Source organism: Paroedura picta, chromosome 13 (genome assembly GCF_049243985.1).
Source record: "Paroedura picta isolate Pp20150507F chromosome 13, Ppicta_v3.0, whole genome shotgun sequence".
Lineage (NCBI taxonomy): Eukaryota > Metazoa > Chordata > Lepidosauria > Squamata > Gekkonidae > Paroedura > Paroedura picta.
Window position 1 is genome coordinate 18,897,379 of NC_135381.1, and position 21,731 is coordinate 18,919,109.

At 48.7% G+C, this 21,731-nt stretch overlaps 2 protein-coding genes across 4 annotated transcripts in view; one reads left to right on the forward strand and one right to left on the reverse strand.

The window, feature by feature from the left end:
- The first annotated feature begins 328 nt into the window (after positions 1-328).
- LOC143823034 (tumor necrosis factor ligand superfamily member 10-like) lies at positions 329-14,325 on the forward strand. Its single transcript, XM_077308835.1, has 5 exons — positions 329-802; positions 7,858-8,004; positions 8,621-8,657; positions 9,521-9,631; positions 10,303-14,325. The coding sequence occupies exons 1-5, from the start codon at positions 587-589 to the stop codon at positions 10,743-10,745; spliced, it is 954 nt and encodes a 317-aa protein (XP_077164950.1). The 5' UTR covers positions 329-586; the 3' UTR covers positions 10,746-14,325.
- The window catches only part of CLCN5 (chloride voltage-gated channel 5), a 29,900-nt gene continuing 21,479 nt past the window's right edge, over positions 13,311-21,731 (reverse strand). For all 3 annotated transcript variants that reach the window (XM_077308834.1, XM_077308832.1, XM_077308833.1), the window contains 6 exons: positions 21,327-21,407; positions 20,020-20,562; positions 18,915-19,101; positions 16,219-16,617; positions 14,751-14,967; positions 13,311-13,701 (listed from right to left, as the gene is read on the reverse strand). In XM_077308834.1, coding sequence (XP_077164949.1) covers positions 13,611-13,701; positions 14,751-14,967; positions 16,219-16,617; positions 18,915-19,101; positions 20,020-20,562; positions 21,327-21,407 — 1,518 coding nt within the window. In that variant the 3' untranslated portion in view covers positions 13,311-13,610. The remainder of the gene's footprint in view (positions 13,702-14,750; positions 14,968-16,218; positions 16,618-18,914; positions 19,102-20,019; positions 20,563-21,326; positions 21,408-21,731) is intronic.

Genomic DNA, 21,731 nt, shown 5'->3' on the forward strand with positions numbered 1-21,731 from the left:
CAATCAATGGCCTTCCTGTTATGCACAGGAAAATCCAGCTGCAAAAGCACATTGAAAGTGCATTATCCATTGTGTGCAGAATTGGTCGCCTGGAGGCCTGGCTGGTCACTGTGTGAGGCAGGCTGCTGGAGTAGATGGATTTTGCAGGACTCTTCTTATATTGTGCCCGAAGGGCTGGGAAGAGCTCCCTCCCACGCACACCGTTCGCCAGAGGGAGTCTTTCCTCCCGCGCCTATATGCCGGTATCGGTGGCTCTAATCCCATGTGGCCAGTGGTCCTCCGGCCGGGCAAGTGATCGGAGCCACCATCAAGTGGCCCAAACGCGGGTCGCCGCTGTCGGATCAGGCTTGTTGGACGAGGCGAAATCGGCTGAGCCGCCGCCGCCGCAGAAGCGGCGCCTCCTTCTCCTCCACGTGGCCGGGCTGACTCCTTTGTTTATCCGGCGGGCGGGCGGGTTTGAACTTCGTCCGCCCAGCCCACGGAGGCGGGTCCGAGTCCCAGCGCCAACCTCCTTTGGCCCAGAAGCGGAGCGGCTATACGGGAGGAGAAGCGGAGCTGCTCCGGATCGCCTCTGAATGCCGCCAGGATGACCCACCAGGCAGCCGCGAGCCAGCCGTACTTCCGATCCGACAGCAGCGACTCCGCCGCCCACATGCTGAGCGACGGGCTCCGGGCCGAGAAGTACCGTCGGAAGAAGCGCTGCAGCCCGGTGTGGCTGGCCGTGGCCGCCATGGGCATCCTGGCGCTGCAGATCGCCTCCACCACCGGCCTCTTCGTCTACTTCACGATGTCCATCTCCAAGGTGAGGCGGGCGGCGAGCGGGGCTCGCGGACACCTTCGCAGGTGTTTTCCACCAAGCTCCGTCCGCCAGCGGCTCGTCAGCCCCGTCCGCTGCTTTCGCCCCACCTGGAGGGGCTTCCTCCGGAATGCCAAAACATCCCTCCTTTTTTGGGGGGGGGGGGGCGGAGGCTTGCTTTCGGCTGCAAGACTCGCTTGCAAGTCGCCGTGCTGAAAACTGCAGCCCGAGTACTGTGACTGAAAGCCCGCTCCCTCGCAAGTCCCTGGGAGGAACCGCGCACTCTCACGCGCGCACAGACACCCCCCCCCCCCGTCTCGCCGGCCGACCCTTGCTTTGGGGCTCCGTGGAAACTAGCGGGAAGAACTGGCGTGCGGACTGCCTGGAGGGGACTCTGTCTTGCGCCCCTGGGCAGGAGTCCGGTGTGTGGAAGGGGGTGGGCGGCAGGAGGCAGCCGTGCGATTGCCGGACTCCCCGGCGAAGCTCCCAGCGAAGTTGCAAACTTTATTTGCAGGCGCGCCCTCGAGGACGGGAACGGCGGGCTGGGTTCAATCTTCCCCCACCAGCCATCGGAAGGGAGGAGGGGCTGTTGAGAATCCGAGGTTCCCTCCAGTCTTCCTGGCCGAGCATTTTCACTGGCTGGGCCGGGATCGCCGAGCAGGAGCCGAGGGATAAACAGCCCAGTGGGAAAGTGAAAGCAAAGTCCTGCCTTTCCCGAAGCCCCCAACTCCCTTCCGTAGAGGAAAAGCACCAGAGAACAGAAAAGGGTCGGTTGCCTCGGTCCCGAGGCCAGGGTTTGGTTTGCAAGCCTCGGTCTGGGGGTTTGTTGAGGGCATTGCATCTTTAAAAACCTGGCTCTTTAATTTGGAGAGATAAACCAAAGGCAATTGCTCTGCTCAACGTTTAAGGCAAGAGTAAACAGCAAGGATTTTACTGTTGTGAAATCTTGAGGTTTTCAGATTGCTGGAGATACCCTGGGGCAGGGGTAGTCAAACTGCGGCCCTCCAGGCGTCCATGGACTACAATTCCCATGAGCCCCTGCCTGGCAGGGGCTCATGGGAATTGTAGTCCATGGACGCCTGGAGGGCCGCAGTTTGACTACCCCTGCCCTGGAGGCTGATTTTTCCAACGTCTGCAGTAGAAACTGCTAGCCCAGTTTATACTTAGTTTGCTAAGTGAGAAAATGCCCTCAGCTCTACTTGAGACACATAAAATCTCCACGTGTCAGTTGGACTTACCCAGAACACACCAAATAAACCAAAGACAGTTTAATTTTGCATTTGGCTTATGTTGTGCAATAGGAATTGTTTTTAATTCTTCCTCTTGGGAGACTCTGGAGGCGGCACAGGGTTTTTTTTTAATCTAGACTGCTCTTTGCAGAAATTCCTTCAGCTGGGGTGGTGTTTATGTTATGATAACCAAGGGGATTTGAGCATTTTTCGGAAGGGCTGCAAGACCACTCCATGGGCATAATTTTATTCTTCACATCTGCCCTTTGATAGGAAAATCTGTAGTTATGTGCAACAAAATCTGCTGTCATTTGAGTTCTGTTTAAAGACATCCACACACATGTGCAAGAAATAGATGGGAAGCTCACAGTTGTTGCAGTCTTCTCCTCTCCCTCTTGGCCTGGCCTTTGAGGAATCTCAGAGCTGTTTCCAATCGCCTTCCCTTTCCTCTCCCCACAACAGACACCATGTGAGAGAGGTGAAGCTGGGGGAGCCCTGATATTCCTGCTCAGTCAGAACAGCTTTATCAGGACCATGACTGACCCAAGGTCACCCAACTGGCTGCATGTGGAGGAATGGGAAATCAAACGTAGCTCACCAGCTCTTAACCACTCTGCCAAGTCACCACCAGGTTCATCACCAAGGCTCGGTTCAGTTGAATGAGATCTTTTCCCAGTTTCCCAGTTGTTTTGAGCAATCGGTCCTTTGGGAAGGAATCGATAACAGGTGACTTAAATACATTTTTGGTTCCTATCAAAACTGAGAAGGAACAGACTACAAGTTTCAGCACAATGGTGCATGGAAGATGGGCTGCTTGAAGCTGTTCTTGTTTTCTAAGAGGGTGGGGAGTTGTATCATGAAACTATTTTCTGCTGTGTCATAATGTATGGGGGAGACCAAGCCTTCCTCTCCAGAGGTGCTGGAAGTAAAGAGCTGTTTCTCATCAGTCAACAGGTAGTATTCAGGTGGGTTAGAGTGGGCCAGACTCTTGGATTCTAAGCCACTGTAGATCAAGTGGATAACAGTTCCCAAGAACGGATAAGAGCCCGAATAAGCGACTGCCAATTCTGACCAGTAACGTCTGGTGGCAAAGATGAGGACCAACATGAGAAGGCTATTAAGCCATATTAATGAATGGGGATGTTACAACCAGGGACCCCTGGAAAGGTAGTTGGACTGAGCAAAAGCTCAAACACTACAGACCATTGCTTTTGGACCCAATTTTTGTTTTGTTACTTCAGACCAACACAGCTACCCACTTGAATCTACAGGCCATCAGTTCAATTGAGACAAAACCACACACTGCCATCCTGTCCCCCTGGGAAAGGTGGTAGCTGGCCAAATGCATCCTAATAGAAAAAGCCTTTGGATGAGAGGGGCCCAAGTTGCACATGGAGAGATCTGATGTGAAGAAGTGGTGGTGGGTAGATGCTGGTAAGGCAGAGGAACGTTTATGTCACTTTCAGTGGTGGCCTGCCTTGCGTGTGACTCTTCTGCACAATAATTAACCACAGTGGGGAAAAGCACTTCCTTGTAGCTTCTTTGAAGTGGGCCCTTACAGCTTCTGTGCATATTGCCGGCAACCTGCCACTCAACTTCGGGATACCAGAAAGTCTGTTTTGTTTCCTGCATGTATGTGGGAGGGTAGCATGACCCCCCTTTTCCAAAGGACGGATACTATCCATCTTTAATGGGACCACCCCAGGCTGAGGTTCACAGGGGATTTTTTTTTTATGGCTTCCACTGTTGATCTATGCCAATTGCCCAGCAACTAAAAACAAATCCTCCATCCATAAAACATGGTGGCCATGTTGGGGCTTTGGATCTCCAAAAACCAGTGGGTGGTGAGGTCCTTTAGTGCAGAATCTCCGTGAATATTTGGTAGCTTGTACTCTCATCCAAAAAAGAATCAGAAACAGCAGGGGCTATAAGTGGTAGTTGACCCCAGTGATATCATGGCAGGTACTGGATTTTCTGCCCACAAACATGTATGACGCATTTAGACAAGGTTCAAGGATCCCTGTGGTGAGCTGCTTGGCTCCCTGTGCCGGCAGTCTCCACCTTCTCCTTATCTGGCAGTGGTGCAAGACCAGTTGTGATTCTGCAGCAATCAGAGCCTAGCTCTTATAGCTCTTGGAGAATATTGGCAAACAAGTGTGTGTTTTGTAGCCGTAGAATGATGGGAGTGGCTGTTCCAGTTCCCTGAACTAAGCTTCAAGGCTTAATCTGAGTTTCATTTTCCCCTAAGCTGCAGCTTCACGTTTCCAAACTTGCGTGCAGGAAACAGGGGAAGGGAAGTCCCCTCCAGCTCAAGAGGAGCCTGTTGCAGACTGGGATTCTGCTTGGAAAACAATCTTTGCTGCCTTCTCAAAGCTGAATAAGGCTGCGTTCACACATGTGTGTTGCCTTCCCTTTAGTTGTTGCTTCAGCCATCATAACTTGCACGTGGAAATGACCTCTGGCAGTCAGGTACCTCAGACACAGTTATTATTTTTAAATGGAAGGCTAGAGTGCATATATGAGCAGCAACTATTTAGTGATGGCTAAATGGAACCTCCATGTGCAGATGCAGTATACTTAAGAATAGAGGTTGGTGGGTATCATAGCAGGGAAGAAGAAGAGCTGGTTTTTAAACGCCACTCTTCAGTACCTGAAGGAGTCTCAATCGCCTTCCCTTCCCCTCCCCCAAGCAAACAGCCTGTGAGATAAGTGGGGCTGAGAGACCCCTGAGATTACAACTCCTAAGAACAGCTCTATCAGGACTGTGACTAGCCCAAGGTCACCCAGCTGGCTGCATGTGGGGGAGCGGAGAATCACACCCAGCTCATGCTGTTGCATTCATTTTTTGGTTGTTGCTTTCCCAGGAGCATACTGTTTGCCAGATTCCTTGTGTGTATCAGGCCTGAGCTTGGGAAGGAAGGAGAAATCTTGGGAAGGTGGTGTTACCAATGTAGTATTTCGTTCCTTGTACTAATTATTTCCCTGCTTTGATGACCACGAGTAGATCCTACAGCTGCTAAAAGCACAGGATCCCTGCTAGGAAAAAGGTGACCATATTGTCTTCCTGTCTCTTTGACCATGAGCTGTGAGCGTGTGCCTGTCTGTGCAGTAGGCATGGGGCTGAAGACAAAGGCAAGACAAAGGTATTCTCTGTAAACATGCTGCCACCTCCCAGGGAATCAATGAAGGTCAGCATTGGTCAGAGCAACTCAAGGGAGAGAGCATAGAGAATGTCTGAGAGGTGACGCACATAAGATTGGTAGAAAATGCCATAAAGATTGAAATTGTATACTTAGTTCTTGGTAGGCAGTTTAAAAGGTAAGACGATGGACGTGTCAGATTGGTAGAAAATGCCATAAAGGTTGAAATTGAGTACATAGTTCCTGATAGACGGTTTAAAAGGTAAGAATTTGGACTGGGAACAGGGAAAGTATACAAAATGGAGTGATTGAGTAACAGAGGAAGAGAAAAAGGAGTGAAATGTTCTGACTGGATGAGACAATGTGATTGAGATGATGGTTACAGGGAAGTTAAGAAACAGCTTTTTATTGTCCTTTTTACATCTAGCTAGTTTAGGTAGATACCCAGTCCTGGGTGGCCCAGGCTAGCTTAATCTCATCAAGTCTCAGAAGCTGAGCAGGGCTGGCCCTGGTTAGTCCTTAGATGGAAGGCTACCAAGGACATCCAGGGTCTCTGTCCAGAGGCAGGTGACCCACTTCTGACCATTCTTGCCTTGAAAAGCCCACAGGGTCACCTTAAGTTGGCTGCAACTTGATGGTGCTTTATACACACAGGTTAGGTAGCTGGCATTTTTTAAAAGGAAGGTAGAAAGTGGGATATGATTAGGAAAGATCAGATTTATTGTATATTGAATTCCCTATTTCAAGTTTTTTTCGTGTTCACTTTCTTTTATAAACACAACATCCTTGGGGTCCTTTTGTGCCCTCAGCAGTTTTGCTGAAACCTAAGATTAATGGCTTCAGGAGTAATGCTCATATTAGGTGGGTAACTATGTTGGTCTGAAGCAGCAGAGCAAAGTTGGATCCAATGGCGTTTTATCCTGGGTGTAAGCTTTCACACTTCTTCAGATACATCGAAACAGAAGGCATCAGCCTTTACATATAGGTAGCAGGTGAGGAGATGTTGCAAAGAAGGGACATACAGCATAATAAAATAAATTTACAAAGGAAGGGACAACTGAATGACATTAACATATATAGCCAGATAAGAAGCCAGTGTCTCTGTCAGGGCCTGAAGATTCCATTGTATTCAGTGGTATAATAACTGGTAACTCAGCAATTTCCCACAGATCAGTTTCTGAAGTCCCGTTCCAACAAAACCACTACTTTGAAGTCAGACATTTAATGTCCTGGAAGTTTGAAGTGTGCTACAGATATCAGTTTTGTGATTCTTGATCCCAGATTTGTACTGATTTATGAGCAAGAAAATGAGCCTGAGATGGTGTGATTGATATTTGGTCCAGTGATTGTGTTGTCTGGGTGTATTTGGCAGCAAAGTAGGCATTTGGGTGTATTGTAAACTGTGATAACAGTGTCCATGTTCAAATTATATATTGTATTATTGTGGGTGAGTACTGAGGAGGGGGAGGTAGACCTTTTCTTGCACACAAAAAGCCCTTGTGTGCAAGAAAAGGTCTACCCCCCTCCCCAGTACTTGTGAAAGAGAACTGTCATTGTCTAGTAGTAAATCACTGTTGATGCATTGAACTCTTGAGGTGAAAGCTCTATGTGGCTGCTAGCAGCGTTCTGTTATTGCCTTTTTGGGTCCTGTCTTACAACAGCGAACGGAGATTTAAGTGCATGTGGGTCTGGCATCATACTTTACGGAGACCGAAAGGGGCAGGGAATGGGTGGCACTTCAGTGAGCAAAATGTCCCAATGTCCTGGTAGGAAGCATCTCTCACTATGTCAGTGTCTTAGTTCACAGACGAAGGAGACCTATTAGAAGGCGGCAGGCCTCTTGCTGTCCTCCTGAGTTGCCCCCTCCCCCACGGTGGCTGCAACAGCTCATCCACACTGCAGAGATAGTCTCACTCGCCTTTCTGTGGGTCATGTTTTGGGTTCAGTCATGATTCAGCACTGTCTGCAGGGAAACAATGTGCTGACTCAGCCTCTAGTAGCCAGCAGGCATGTCTGTGGCCCAGCGCCCTCTCTCATGCCAGCTTTTGTTTCTAAACACGACTGCACACTCAGAGAATTTATTTCACAATGCCTGACCCAGTTCCTCCGGGGCTCACTGATGTGGCAGGCTAGAAGCCCAGTTTAAACCACAGTGAGTCACTGCATTTCGGCTCCATGCTCAGCAGATACAGACTTGCTCCCTCTGGGTCTTTGTTGCCTCCCTTTGCTTGGCAAAAAGAGCTGCCCTGTTTGCCTTTCCAACTAGCGAATGGAGGTGGACTTCCCTGAAAGGGGGACAAGCGGAGCTTCAGCCTCATCTCTGGGATATATTTTTTGATTTGGGAATATGCTCTCGTTAACGCCTTGGCTGAACTCCAGTTGGTCAGGCCCAGAGGCCACAGCTGTCCGTATCAGTACTTCACTTACGGCCAGCTGTAAGGCAGAGACTTAAAGTGGGTTACAGGCAGTATATTTGCATACGCATTTGTTCATTAATTTGCAGGAGGCAGAATTGAAAAAATGTCTCAGCTCTCTCTGACAAGGCTATTACCTGCGGGCAGGAAACAGCTCCATGCTTGTGCATCAAGGGACGATCTTTCACACTCTTTTTACCCAGCAATGGCTCCAACTGAGAGGCAGAAGCCCATCTAACCTCTAACAATCTCCTTCCTTCTCCTCTCTCCTTGCTCAGCTCAAGGCCCAGGCACAAGGCAGCTCTGAGGAGGGCCACTGCCTCCTCCTCCTCAGGCAAATGGAGGAACTCTCGGACCTGGACGAGTTGATCGGTAACCAGTCATGCCTCAAGCTGGCCAGCAACATCAAGGCCTACGTTGCCATGGTGAGCCTCGGGCGGGAAGATGGTTGCTCCAGAACCGGGAGTGTGGAATTATGGGAGTGGGCTCCAGTCGAACTCTTCAGCCTCCTTTCTCTGCCCCCCCCCCCGGTAGATGAATACCAGTGTTTTCAAAAATTGTCAGGGTCCAGAGTTACCACATTTTGGGGTTGACCGGGATGTAAGAACACTCCCCCACTCCCACCCCCCAGCAATTATTGGTAAGGGTGCCAACTCCAGGTCAGAAAATTCCTGGAGATTTGGGGGCAGAGCCTAAAGGTCGTAGACTTTAGAGACAGGAGGGATCTCGGAGGCACAATGTCACTGAATACCCCCTCCAAAGCAGCCATTTTCTCCAGGGAACTTATCTCTGGCATCTGGAGGTGTAATTCCAGGAGATGTCCAGGTCTCCCCTAGAGACCATCCACCCTATATGGGGGAAAGCATCAGATTCGGTGTGTGCTGCCTGTTGAAATAAGCCATGTCCCACTTTAATTTCATTTTTTGTCTCAAAGCCCTATTAAAATTTGGGAGGCCTGCATCTTCCCTAACTGTCAAGCATGTCAATTCGGGATTATACTAGAACTGTAGGAACGTTCTCTGTGCTTGTTTTTTCTTTCAGGTGACGGAGAGTGTTATTCGTAAGAGTGCTCAGACTGGTGAGTCCAAACAGGGGAGGTTGGGCAGGATGTCTCCATTGGTTTAAAAAAAATCATTTTGGAAATCAAATAATAGGGGCAATCTGAATTCAGAGGACATTTGGGCAAAAATGTCCCTTTGCATAGTAAGGGCAGGGAAAGACAAGTTCTTCTGCCATGTCTTAGAACGGATCACGCCCCCACAATCTGTGCCCCTTTTATCCTCTGGCCTGAATTTCCAAATATAAAAGCCAGCAGTGACCAGTGAATTGCTTCCTATAATCAAGTTGTGACCAGCCAGGGTGCTTTGAGAAAGCAACAATTCTATTCTGCTTCAAGGAAACCATACCCTGATTCAAAGGCACTAAATCCCTTAGAGCAAGTGGATTAATGAAAGCTGGCTTCTCTCGGGACAGAGGATTTGGGATTTGTATGCAGTGGTTACAAGCAGCAGTTTCTGATCTGGGGAGCCAGGTGTTCCCCCTCCTCCACACACACCCAGATCGGTGACCGATTAGAGCAGGGGTAGTCAAAGTGCGGCCCTCCAGATGTCCATGGACTACAATTCCCAGAAGCCCCTGCCAGCAAATGCTGGCAGGGGCTTCTGGGAATTGTAGTCCATGGACATCTGGAGGGCCGCACTTTGACTACCCATGGATTAGAGCTTTTATCACAGAACAGTTGTGGCAGAGCTCTCAACCACACCTGCCTTGCCTCTGGATGGGTGAGGAAGGGAAAGGTGATTGTAAGCCGCTCTGAAACTCCCTCAGGTATTGAAAAGCAGAGTATAAAAACCAACTCTTCTTCATTCCTCTTGCAACGCCTTAGCTATTTCCTTAATTTCCAACACACATTGGTTGACATCTGCTTCTCTTCTGCTGCAGATACTTCAAATAAGGCCACCAACTCTTCCGGTGGACAGCTGGTGGTCAGGCAGCCGAGCAGCAAACCTTCAGCCCACCTCACGCTCAGGGGCTGGAAGCCATCCCAGGCAGGTGAGTGACAATTTAAAACAAAGAGGGGGTGGTTAGAGGGGGATCAAGTGCAGACCTCTCTCAAGCACCTCTCCTATTGTGGGAGATTTCCGCAGCATGAGTTTTCAGGCTTTCATGTTGCCCTAGCAGAGTCCCTTTTTGAGCATCCCAGAGGCTCCCTGGCTTTAGCCCCCCCTGTCAGGGTCAGCCTCTGCCTTCCTTTGCTCTGCTGCTTTGACTGCTCCAAGCCAGGTCAGAGGTCAGGCAAGACCAGCAACTGCTAAACAGCTGGCCAGATGGTTCTGGGAGTTCACATGGAGGGCAGAAAGCAATTAGCTGGCTGCTGGACAGACAGGCAAGCCAGTTGGAGGAGGTGGGACGGCCGCCAGTGGGTGCTAAGATCTGAGTGGCAAGCCATGAGACACGCTCCTCCTTCAAGGCCTTACCAGAAATATAGAGTAGAACAGATTCTATAATTAAGACTGAGCCCCTGGGAAAGGGCAAGCTAAAATTTTGAAAATAAGTGGCTTCACTGTTGCAGTGGGAAGCAGACTTCAGCATGTAAAAGCAGCACGGGCCTCTGAAGTATGAAAGTCCCACTTAACAGAGGTTCATCTGCCATCCATCATGCATTTGCAGGCTGCTAAGACGTTGGCCTCCCTCTGACACCTCCTTTTGTGTCTTCCTTGCAGGAAGCCCAAACCTCTTTGGGGAGCTGCCTCAGTCCTGCCAGCTCCCAATTCCCTACTGGGCCAACGAAACCATGCATTCACACTTGCAGAACCTCACCTACCAAGACGGCAAGCTGCGGGTGAACCAGGCAGGCAAATACTACATCTATGCCCAGATCTACTTCCACTACCCCACAGAAGGCATGAATTCTCAAGCATTGGGCCATCAGCTGGTGCAGTGCATCAACCTCCAGAGCACCAATGGGCAGACCATCCCACTACTCAAAGGCGTGGGCACCAAGTGCTGGGCGCAGGATGCCACCTATGGGCTCCATGCTCTTTACCAAGGGGGCCTCTTTGATCTCAAAGCTGGCGATAAGCTCTTTGTATCTGTCTCTACACTGGACATCAACTACAACGATGCAGAAGGCACATATTTTGGAGCTTTTCGCCTTGATGCATGAAGCAAGTGGAGTGCTTTGCAAAACCATCTGCTGGTAGGTGCCAGCAGTAGTGTTAGGCAGGTCATTACACTACCCTTTCCACTTTGGAGTAAACATATGGACATCTGAATCAGATGCACTGGCTTATGTCAACAGACAACGTCCTGTGTCAGGGCGCCTGCCTACTGTTGTTGCATAACTTTGTAGGCTCAGCATCTCAACATTTTCTCCATTGTTTGTGACTCTCATCAAGATTGCTCCCCAGTGGCAAGCCCAGGGACATGAGACCACTTGAGACCCCAAATCTCCATTTGCTTCTACAGTGGGAACATGGGAGAAAAGACCATGAGAGCCCCTTGCAATCTGGAATTTAAAGAGTCCCTGCGGCAAATAGTACTCCTGTCTGTTAGATGTGTATTCACATGTGCTGAAGGGGAACGAGGACCCACGGAAGGAACCTAGTTACCAGCACGGACCATGGAAAACAGGCTTTCTGCCAAGTGGCCAGAACTAGTGACGTAAGGTGCTCCAGAAGCCTCAACCATCTAACAGATATGTGAAGGAACACTAGACTCTAATCCTGTGTTGCTTGGATCGAGGGCACAGAAAAATAGCCCCAAGAGGGCATCTGTAGGGTTTTCTTGGATCAGGACATCTCACTGTCTTTCAAATCTTGCCTATTAGTGATTTCTACTGATCCAGATCCTGGACTGTTTCTTAAAAGAATGTGAAACTCGTCTTCCCCATTGCCCTAGGATCATTTCCTGAGGATCAGCCTGCTTTGGGTTGCTCACACAAGTGACCTTTTGACGGCTCTCATGGCATCTGGGCGAGAATCATGCTGCTCGCTTCCAGAAAGACAGAAAATTCACAACGTCACGGCAGTAGCAGAATGTAGGTCAGTATGTCACACATGCACAGAGCCTGCAGGTATCTGGGAGACGGGGGCCTGCGTTTCACTTCCTTTCCTTGCTGCATATGAACCCAGGTACACACACAAAAAACCCTGTCTTAGTGCAGGGTGTGCCACCAACTGGCATTCTTAACTTTCTCACCGAGCTATACTGGTGACTGAGGCTGAAACTACCAGAGCTGGCTGACTCAGAGGAAAGGAAGCGGAGAAGCTGCCTGCAGCACCCTTTGCCTGTTGAAAGCCAAAGTGGTCAGCCACCTGAGAGAAGTTGTCCCCTTTAAAACTGGAGGGGGCGGGGAAAATTAGAAGCAAGTTTATCTTCAAATGCCGCCAACTGTCCAGTGGCCTTCATGCCACCCACATAAATAATGGAGAAGTCTGTATATTTCAAGATGGAGCCTATGCATGAGATCCAGACTAAATTTTCCATTAGTGGAATGAAACTCCCTACCCCCTCCCATCAGCCCACGGATCGGCCGGAGATACTGCACATGGGGAATCAGGGTCTAAACTGGGAGAAGGGGGGGGGAATTGATGAAAATTGCCAATTCAGTCTGGATCTACATAGGCATTTTGATTTTATCAGGAGGAGGCTGTCTAAAGCAGTTCAGCCGCACTCACAAAAAAGCTAGTAGAAAGCCTGGGTTACACAAGGAATCAGGAAGGTTTGCGGAAAATACCAGGTAGCATTTCCTCCTTCAGTTTACAGTCCCTGGCTGTCTTACATTTCAGCAGTGCACAAGCAAATTAAAGCCCCTAGAGCAGGGGTAGTCAAGCTGTGGCCCTTCAGATATCCATGGACTACAATTCCCATGAGCCCCTGCCAGCATTTGCCCTAGAGAATTGTAAATACACTATAGCATGGATTTGGGAGTCTGCCTCCAATCCCTCAGACATCTGGGCAACAGGAGGAAGTTATAATCTCAACAATGCACGGAAACCAGGCTCCATCTCAGCTGCTTGTTTCAAGACCGCACCAGGCTATGACCCGGGCAACCAGTCAGTGCAAGAGCAGGCAGAGAGCTCCAGGCCAGGCAGCTCTGATCTTTCGATGAGGTTCCAAGGATGAGGAGGAAACCAGCAAGGGTCAAAACAGCAAAGCTGAAAATTACAAACATTTGCAGGAGCCCCCAAAATATTCAGAAAGGCAAGTCCCGAAATACTCTTCAAAATAGATCCAAGAGTTCTGAACTGCCTGTCTTTAATTCAGTAAAAACAGAAGTGCAATGAGAAAAAGGGGGTTGGAGAGTTGAAGCCATAGTTTTATTGGGGCATCAAAACTGCAGGAAGCCAAACGGGTATTTAAAAGCTGGGCCAGTCAAACAGGAGAAGAGGGCAAGCCTCCCCTCATGGCTAAGCTACAGCTGAGGGATACCAACTTTTGTGCTTTCAGCCATTTTAAATAGGCAAGTTCTGGTGGTTATTCACAAAGAAGAACCTGTTGCCCTTCAGAATTGGCTTGAACGGGGTTCTTATTCAAAGCATCAGCACAAAACCTCATGCAAAGGGGACTGAGTGGAAGGAAAGAATGGGACTCCCAGATGTTTCCAGGTAATAATTCCCATTATGGAGAGGTAAACAGTTTCCTTTCATAGCGCAACCTTCATACTGATTGTTGCAGAGCATTAGGAAAGCTCCCCCTTGCCCCCAACTTACCAGAGAAGAGAGATTAATTAAAAATAAAGCAACCATTTTATTCTGTTATATTGGTTTGTTTTACTCCTTCATGGGTTTTTTTCCAATGCAACTTCAAAGGGTTATATAATAAAGTCTTTTCTTCTAAAGAGAAGATTATTTCCACAGATTACATAGTGCAATTGGTTATCTTGTAGAAAAAATAAAACATGATTATTGTTAGATCCATATGGGGAAAATTCTCAAGATCGCTCCGGATTCTCAATAAAAAGAGAAACAAAAATGTAGGAGTTCATCTAGAAAGTTCCTAAAGGTGCAACCCTCCTCTGTACTTGGGCTCAATTGAACAATATGGAGTCCGGATCCTGGTTTGCCATTTGTGCAATATGCTTTAATACGTCCTTTTTGGTAATGATTCCCAGGAGTTTTCTGAAAGAGACCATGAACAGAAATAGTCGGCATAGGAATCTTCTTGTTTCCCACTACTGTGGACCAGACTGGAGCACTGCCTTGGTGGCAAAGAGCCGCCGTGACTTCAGGATTCATTTAACTGGACTGTGTTAGCACCACATTTCTAAGGACTTGCATTTTCTTTCAGTATAGAACCTGCCAAGTGAGCCAAATTAACCATGCATTTAACATTGCTAAAACCCAAAGCCACTTCAAGGGAGTTTCATTGGTTGGCTTCCCCCAGGAAAGTATGGGGGAACAATGTTCTTCACAAATGCTTGAACCCCTCCTCCCCCCCCCAAAAAATATTGCAGTTTCTGAGGAAACTGGCCGGGGGAGGGGCCATTCAAAAGATAAAGTTTTGGAAGTTTTGATTTGCTGCGAAGATTAAAACACAAAAAAGCAAATTTACTGTCAAATTGGCTTTTTGAAAACAAGAACTGATTTCCAAACAAGGTGTTGCAGATCATTTGTTGTCTAGTTTAAAAAGTAGCATTTAAAAAAAAAAACAAGATGTTGCCTAGTATTGTTTATAGTAACCATATTTTCCAGCTTCTAAAAAATGTATGATTTATATAGCCAATATATTTGTGATAATTGCCACTTATCTTGTCTCTCCTTTTCTTGATCTGCTTTTGACCCAGTCAAGAGACTTAGACAGCTCCTCCCCATCCTGTCTGGCAGGCCTGTGAGGAAACTGAGGTGTCCCAAGAGGCTCAGAGGCCAGGAAGCCCCCCCCCCCCATGCTCTCACCAGGAATGTCAGCAGCACAAATTATTTGACTAACTGGGACCCACTGGCCATAAAAAACTAGTGATTCTGCTGTGCCCCAGAGACTGATAACCCTTCTTAAGGGGTCATTTCAGCTTGTTAGTTCACATGCCAAATGCTCATTGCTGTAGTGCAAATGAAGTAAACACGAGCCCCATCGCATTGACATAATTGGCCAAGAAGCATCCAAGAGCACAGAAAGAGCTTGAGGTGGCCAAGAAGCCTGCTCCTCCTCAAGCCCCAAGTGCTATCCTTACCCGTTGTGCGTGACCAGGCACTGACGCAGTCCTAGTTTGCGGAAAATGTCCACCACAATTTCCATGGGCGTTTGGTCTGTCACAGTGAAAGGACTGAGGTCAAGGATACTCCGGAGTTTGAGCGTGGACGGAGAACTGGGAGGCAGAGGTGGGGAGTGGTCAGTGAAATAAATAACAGAGCTGCTCACAATTCCGTCTTGCTTCTTCCGGGCATTTTCTGGGAGAGAAAGAGAGGCAGCTGTTGGGAACGGACCTGAACAAATGAGGAGCACACAACCACCATTCTTTACCCTTCGTAGATGCGGTTGCTTGCAATACCCACTGGTAAAGGTATCCCCTGTGCAAGCACCAGGTCATGTCTGACCCTTGGGGTGAAGCCCTCCGGCGTTTTCATGGCAGACTCAATACGGGGTGGTTTGCCAGTGCCTTCCCCAGTCATTACCGTTTACCCCCCAGCAAGCTGGGTACTCATTTTACCGACCTCGGAAGGATGGAAGGCTGAGTCAATCTTGAGCCAGCTGCTGGGATTGAACTCCCAGCCTCATGGGCAGAGTTTCAGGACGGCTTTTTAACTCTGGGATTCTACCTCTGCAGAGGGTTTTGGACATGGCTACAGGTATTCTACTGTTATAATGCAGGAGTGTAGAAATTGGTAATGAATTTAGGACTTAACATGTTGCCGGCCCTGAAGGAAATTTTAGAAGTCCCAGACGAGGATCAAAGTGAGGCTTTCTTCTCTTTGCCCTGTTGCCCACCCTTACCACCCATGGCAGAATTGAGCACGATAAATATACATCGGTTTGTGTCATTTATAACAGACCATAGAAATAAGTTTTTTGCTGCAGAATTTGGGCTGCCTTAACCCCCTTCAATCCAGCCCCCTTCAATCCAGATCCTTCTGGACAACCAAATCCCTTACAGACAGGTCGAGGTGGGCATCAGCAGATGGGAGAGCTCTGTCAACACTGTGATCTCAACCCACTTCCTATAAATGGACAGGCCTGAAGACTACAGCTATTACAGATGGTGTTCTACCAACTGCAGCAAAAATATCCTATGCAAGATGACTCTATTTAAGAAAATGAGTTGGCTTTCCTCTACGTTAAGGAGCTTCAAAGTAGTTTATAGTGCCCTTCCCTTCCTCTCCCCGCAATAGTCAACTTGTCAAGCAGGTAGGCCTGAGAGCATTCTGAGAGAACTGACTGACCCAAGATCACCCAACAGGCTTCACGTGGAGGAGGAGGAGTGGGGAATCAAACCCAGTTCTCCAGCGTAGAGACTGCTGTTCTTAACCACTGCACCACACTGATTTAAGGTACAGCTTGGGGAAGAAGAGAAAAGGAAATCCTCACTAAGGGGAAAAGAATCCCAGGAGCCTGCAACAGAGATGAGAACACACCCAAACAACACTGTGCCTCCCTTCCCAGTATACAATCCCTTTTATGAGTACCTGTCTCTGCTCACTCACCAATAGAGATGATGAGATCTCGCCTGAGGACAAATCCTACCAGCCGTTGGGACTCTCTGGACACCACCACAGGGTAGCCACTGTAGGTGGTCTCGTTGACAATGGCCTCCACATCCTCAACGGACATACTATCTTGTGTGAGGACGGTCAGCACAGGGTCATTACGTCGTGGCTTCATAACGTCCATGGCTAGCGTCTTATGAGAGAACTCTTCTTTGGCCTCCAAGAAAGGGTACCCGTTGAGACGGATGTGGGCGTCGTAGATGCCCTCCCGGCCGATGGCATCAGCCACCCACTTGCTGGTCATGGCAGCAGCCATCAAAGGCACAATGTACTCCAGGCCCCCAGTGAGTTCGAACATTATGACCACAAGAGACACGGTCATGCGCGTCACTCCCCCTGCAATGCAAAAGCAGCTGTGAGCAAGATGGATGCCCCTAGGCCTCTGACATGCAGGGCCTTTCCTTTTACATGTGCTACGAACTATGTGAGTCATGCAGAGCTTGCTAAGACAGGGTGGGGAAAGCAACAGTACAGTCCATCCTCAGTAAAGTTAGCTTTGATTTAAACTAAGCAGAAAGATAGGAGCCTGAAAAAAAAATTAACTGGGCGATTAACTTCTGATAACTGCATTCAGCCCCCAGAGGAGTGCAGGCTGCCTCCTGTCTGGTGACCACAGTGACCCACAGTTAGTTCAAAAGTTTCCATGTATATAACCAGACAAAGAAATTGAATGGTAGAATTCTGTCTCCTTCACTTAAGACGAACAGCCTTGCTGGAATAGACCAAGTGGCTTTCTAGATCAACATCTCTTACCCAACAGTGGTCAACCTTTGGGAAGCCTACAGACTGGCCAGGGAGGCAACTGTCTATCCACACTGTAAGGCTCTAGCACTAAACACTCAAAAGTATACAACCTTTGATCATGGAGGTTCATCTGTAGATAACCAATGCAGACTTGCTCTCTTCAGCCTTCTTTAAAACTACTGCAATTCATGGCCATGTACTTCCACAGACATTTTTCTGACATTCAGTTTGGTTCTTTGCAATCAGCTTTTATTTTAAACTAGGGGCCATTGCATTCAGGAATATGACAGGAGCTAGATTAGGGGTGGAGTGGAATAACTCTGCGGACGGCCTCCCCCTCCCTCCAGGACCTGGAAAGGCTGCAGGCAGCTCTCATGCGGCAGGGATCTGCAGCCTCTGAGCCTCAGAGGGAAGTGGAAGGAGGAGGGGGTGGTCAGGGGTGTGGGACGGAAGGCGATTGGCTGGCCGCTGGACAGACAGGTAAGCCAGTTGGAGGAGGCGCTCAGGGGCGGGATAGCTGCCCTGAGTGAGTGTTCAGATCTGAGTGGCACTTAAGAGAGACACACTCCTCCTCCAAGCCCTTAGCAGAAATATATTGAACCGATAACCCTGAACTTTGGACTGCCTCATGATTGTGATTCTCAGAAAGTGACTTCGTGCCGCTGTTTACTGTTGCCTCGTCAATATGGTTTAGTACGGTTTTTATTTTTATATATATAAGCTACCTTTCCAAGCTTTTCGGGTGAGCGTGCAGGATTTTTTCCCCCAGTTTTAGATAAATGAAGGAATTGTGGCAGCGTGGCAGTGAACTCCGTACGCAAATTGTGGGTTGTGTGTGAAGCAGTACTTACAAGCGGACCGGATTCGAAGCCGATCCCAGGACTCACAAGTGTGCTAGAGCTTTTCAAATTGTGACTGCTCCCCAACTTTGATTTCCTTTTGGGGACAAAGAGCTATTCTTAGGGCGACGGCAATGTGTTACTTAAAGCAATTTCTTCAAAAGCCCTTTAAAAATGGCGGCTGCTTCGAAAGAGAAGGTAACCTTCTAGTGGTAAATCAAAATTGGTGTTCTACTCTGATTCGGGCTCCAGTTAACGGAGGGAGTTTTGGATCGAGTAAAGAGCCTCACGGTTTCACAGCTATTCCTTCATGCTAAAGGCATGTGGTCTTAATTTCCCAGAAATACGTATGGAACCATGTACAGTGATTATGCTGAGCCAACAGGGAGATTTATGTTTCAATTAAAAAGAAAAAAAACTGGTTAGTACCGTATCCTTTCTCCCACCGGAATGTAAATTAGTGGAGATAAAGGGCCAAACTGCACACTGATTTACGCAGATGCTGAATTCAGAACGGGACCACAAAGCAGATGGAATTTAACCCTTTACCTTCACACATTTGAAGAGCAAACACACAGAACCCCTTTTACCTTTACCCCCAATGATCGAAAAGCCCCACCGGAGCTGTTTCAGGCCAGAAAACAACATGGAAATAAGTTAAAACCACCTTCCCCAGCCCCAGCCATGCCTCACGCAGAGTCCCAAAGTGACTGCTCTTCAGGAAGAAAGATTATTGGGAGCTTCATTCGCTTAACTCCCAGCATCACGTGCTGTTGGACTGAAAGAACACCTTTAACATTCCATCTGGTGCCCACATGCAGTAGCATGGAACAAAGAAGAAACTTATGACACAAGTCAAGGATCAGGAGGACCAGGACAAGGAGCTCCTTCTTTGGAGCTCTCTGCCCTGCAAACGGAAGGAAACTCATCCAGGCTTTGCTCCAGCTGCATAAGTCGGGGGCGTTTTAGCTCAGATTCAGAGAGTCGCTAAAGCAGCAGCCCGCCAGCCTCGGGCTCCGTGTCCATGCAGTGAACTTGCCCAACACTCACCTAGACAGGCAGCGGCTCCCACCATGGCATAAAGGCCGGGAGTGATGCAGTCAGCCCCTGGGCTGCACCAGTTGCGGAAGATGCCCCAGTCGTGGTTATAGAAAGCCAGCTGCTCCATCCCTACTCCCAGCAGCCGGCCCGCAATGGCCCCAACAGCCATGCTAGGGATGAAGAGGCCTGAAGGCACCTGCAAGAAAAAGAGATGCGTTTGTCACTGCTCCCTCAAGGAGCCCTCAGTCTCCAGGAAGGCAGCATTTTAACTGCTGGGGCAGGTGGGCACATCTACAGGAAACTAACTCTGGATCTGTTCTACTGATGAAGCAGGAGAAATACTGGGCAGCTCTCCCTCCAGGGACCCTAAAGTCACTGCACAAAGTTCCACAATGTGCACTGCAGACAGCAAAAGCTATTGCTTATCCCTGCTTCAAGTTCTTAGGTCCCACAGAAGGGGACGACCACTTCCACGCATGCTTTCTTACAACCATAATGTAATGCTTTGCCTCTATTCCTGTGTCCTCTCTGCTCCTGCTGCGATACTCTGCTCTCTGTCCTCCGCCTGGACTTTGTGCCTCTGTCACCACTTTGTGTGCCCTGCGAGCCCAATTTTACATTCTCCATTCCCTGACAGCAGCATTTCTCCCCCTGCTGTTCCCTGTCACAGGAACCCTCAGCTCCTTTGGTTGGTGCATTCAACAAGCACCAAGCTCATCTCTCCCCCTTTTGCTATTTCTCCCTTTCTTCTCCCCTTTACGTAATTTCATCTTGGTGTTTAAGTCTGCCTCTGGCTTGCAGTCAAACTCAAGCTATGTTGCATTCATAGAGCCTGGCTTCCATAAACACTCCAAAAAAATGTGTCATTAGTTAGACAGATGTGGGTAGCCGTGTTGGTCTGAAGCAGCACAACAAAACAAAATCAGGGTGCAGTGGCACCTTTAAGACCAACAAAGACTGATTCAAGGCGTGAGCTTTTGAGTGCAAGCATTGAGGAAGAGTGCTTGCACTCAAAAGCTCACGCCTTGAATAAATCTTTGTTGGTCTTAAAGGTGCCACCGCACCCTGATTTTGTTTAGTTAGACAGTTTCACTAGATTGAATATCCCCCGTACCTTCATTCCAAAAGTGAATATAGTAATGAAGACTTTGAAGATGAGTGCTAAAGACAGCAGCCACATGGCCCTGCGGACGCCTGGTCCTGCAGCCCGGTCGGATAGATCGTCTCCCTTGGTGCTGTTGAAATCATTGATGTATTCACAGAGCTGGGAGGAGTCCAGAAGTCCGCAGTCATTGAAGAGCTCAGAGATCAGCTCGCTGGTGCTCATCCGGGTGTACTCGTTGGGGAAGGCCAGGACGGCTGTGATGGCGGTCACCACAATCACCTCCGTCACGGGGTACTTGCCCAGAGTGGTGGTCTTGCGCCTCCTGCACCAGGCTATGTTGCTGCGGATGAAGAAGGCCCCCCAGAGGCCACCGAAGATTCCCAAGAGGATGAAGGGCACCAGCTCCAGCAGATGCCACGGAGTGTGGAACTCCACGTAGAACAGGACGAGGCGGCTGTTCCCAAAGGGGTTGATGGAACGCAAGGTGAAGGCTGCCACCAGGGCAGCAAAGAAGGACCGCCACAGTGTCTTGAGTGGGAAATAGTAGCTCACCTGAGACAAGGGAGGGCAGATTCAGTCCTGGTGGTTGCACACTGGAGACCTGGCTTGAGCTACTTGGCTTAATAGCACTTTGTCTAACATACAGCGAGTTTGAGTCTTCACAGCCATAACGGCTAGCAACCAGGTGAAGACTCTTTAGAAGTTTACATTCTGGTGGAAGCTCCACACAGCCCACAAGCAGAGCTGCTCTGAACATGGAAGTCGCTAGCAAGAAGACCAACCAGCTGAAAATCCAGACAAGTGAAGAAATATCAAGCTGGCTGCTATGGCAGAAGTTTATTCAATTTTTAGTCATGCCAGAACGAGAGCTGGTACACCTTGTTTTCGGATACAACTGTCTTCCTCAATGGCTTATGTATCCTTAGTAATCCTTACACCATCTATTGGTAATATAACAATGCGATTTATAATTATCACCTTGCCTAAAAGGTCTTCATTTTATTGTTTGTGTTTGGAGGGGATCATGGACTCAGCCTACTCCTAATGAGCCATTAAGGAAGTCAGTTGTATCCTAAAATGAGGTATCCTGGATCTCGTTATGGCATGACTAAAAATTGAATACACTCTTACCAAAGCAGCCAACTTGGTATTTCTTTGCTTGTCCGAACATGGAAGGCAGCACGTCAGCTACTGATTCACCAGAAGCCACAGAGCTTTCATGCGAGTTAAGAGCCCCAGGGATAAGCAGGCTGTGCCTTCCCTTGCCATACACTGAAGGAGGAGGAGGACAAAAGATCCTCTCATTTCATACTAACCTCTTCTAGACTGAAGAGCACACCACCAATGGGGGCACCGAAGGCCACAGACACACCAGCAGCTGCAGCAGCTGATAAGACCTAGGAGGAAAGAGAGCCACAGTATGCTGAAGCAGATCCAAGGTACTAATACAGGATGAGTAGTACTATGCACACACACACACGTGCAACCCCTCCTTTCTGAAGAGCTTTCCAAGCTTGTGGCTGCAAACCTTTGACTATTACAGCTGCATCCCTCTCACAGAGCACATTAGTCATCAACACTCCACAGGGGGAAGAGAACAAGGGCAGCAGTCCAGGTAAGGCAGCTCCACCTGCTCCAGAACTACAAACACTTTGTTTGCAAACCATTCAGGAAGCCGTCTTGCTCCGTCATGATGTCCAAGGAACGCTTTGCAGTACAGT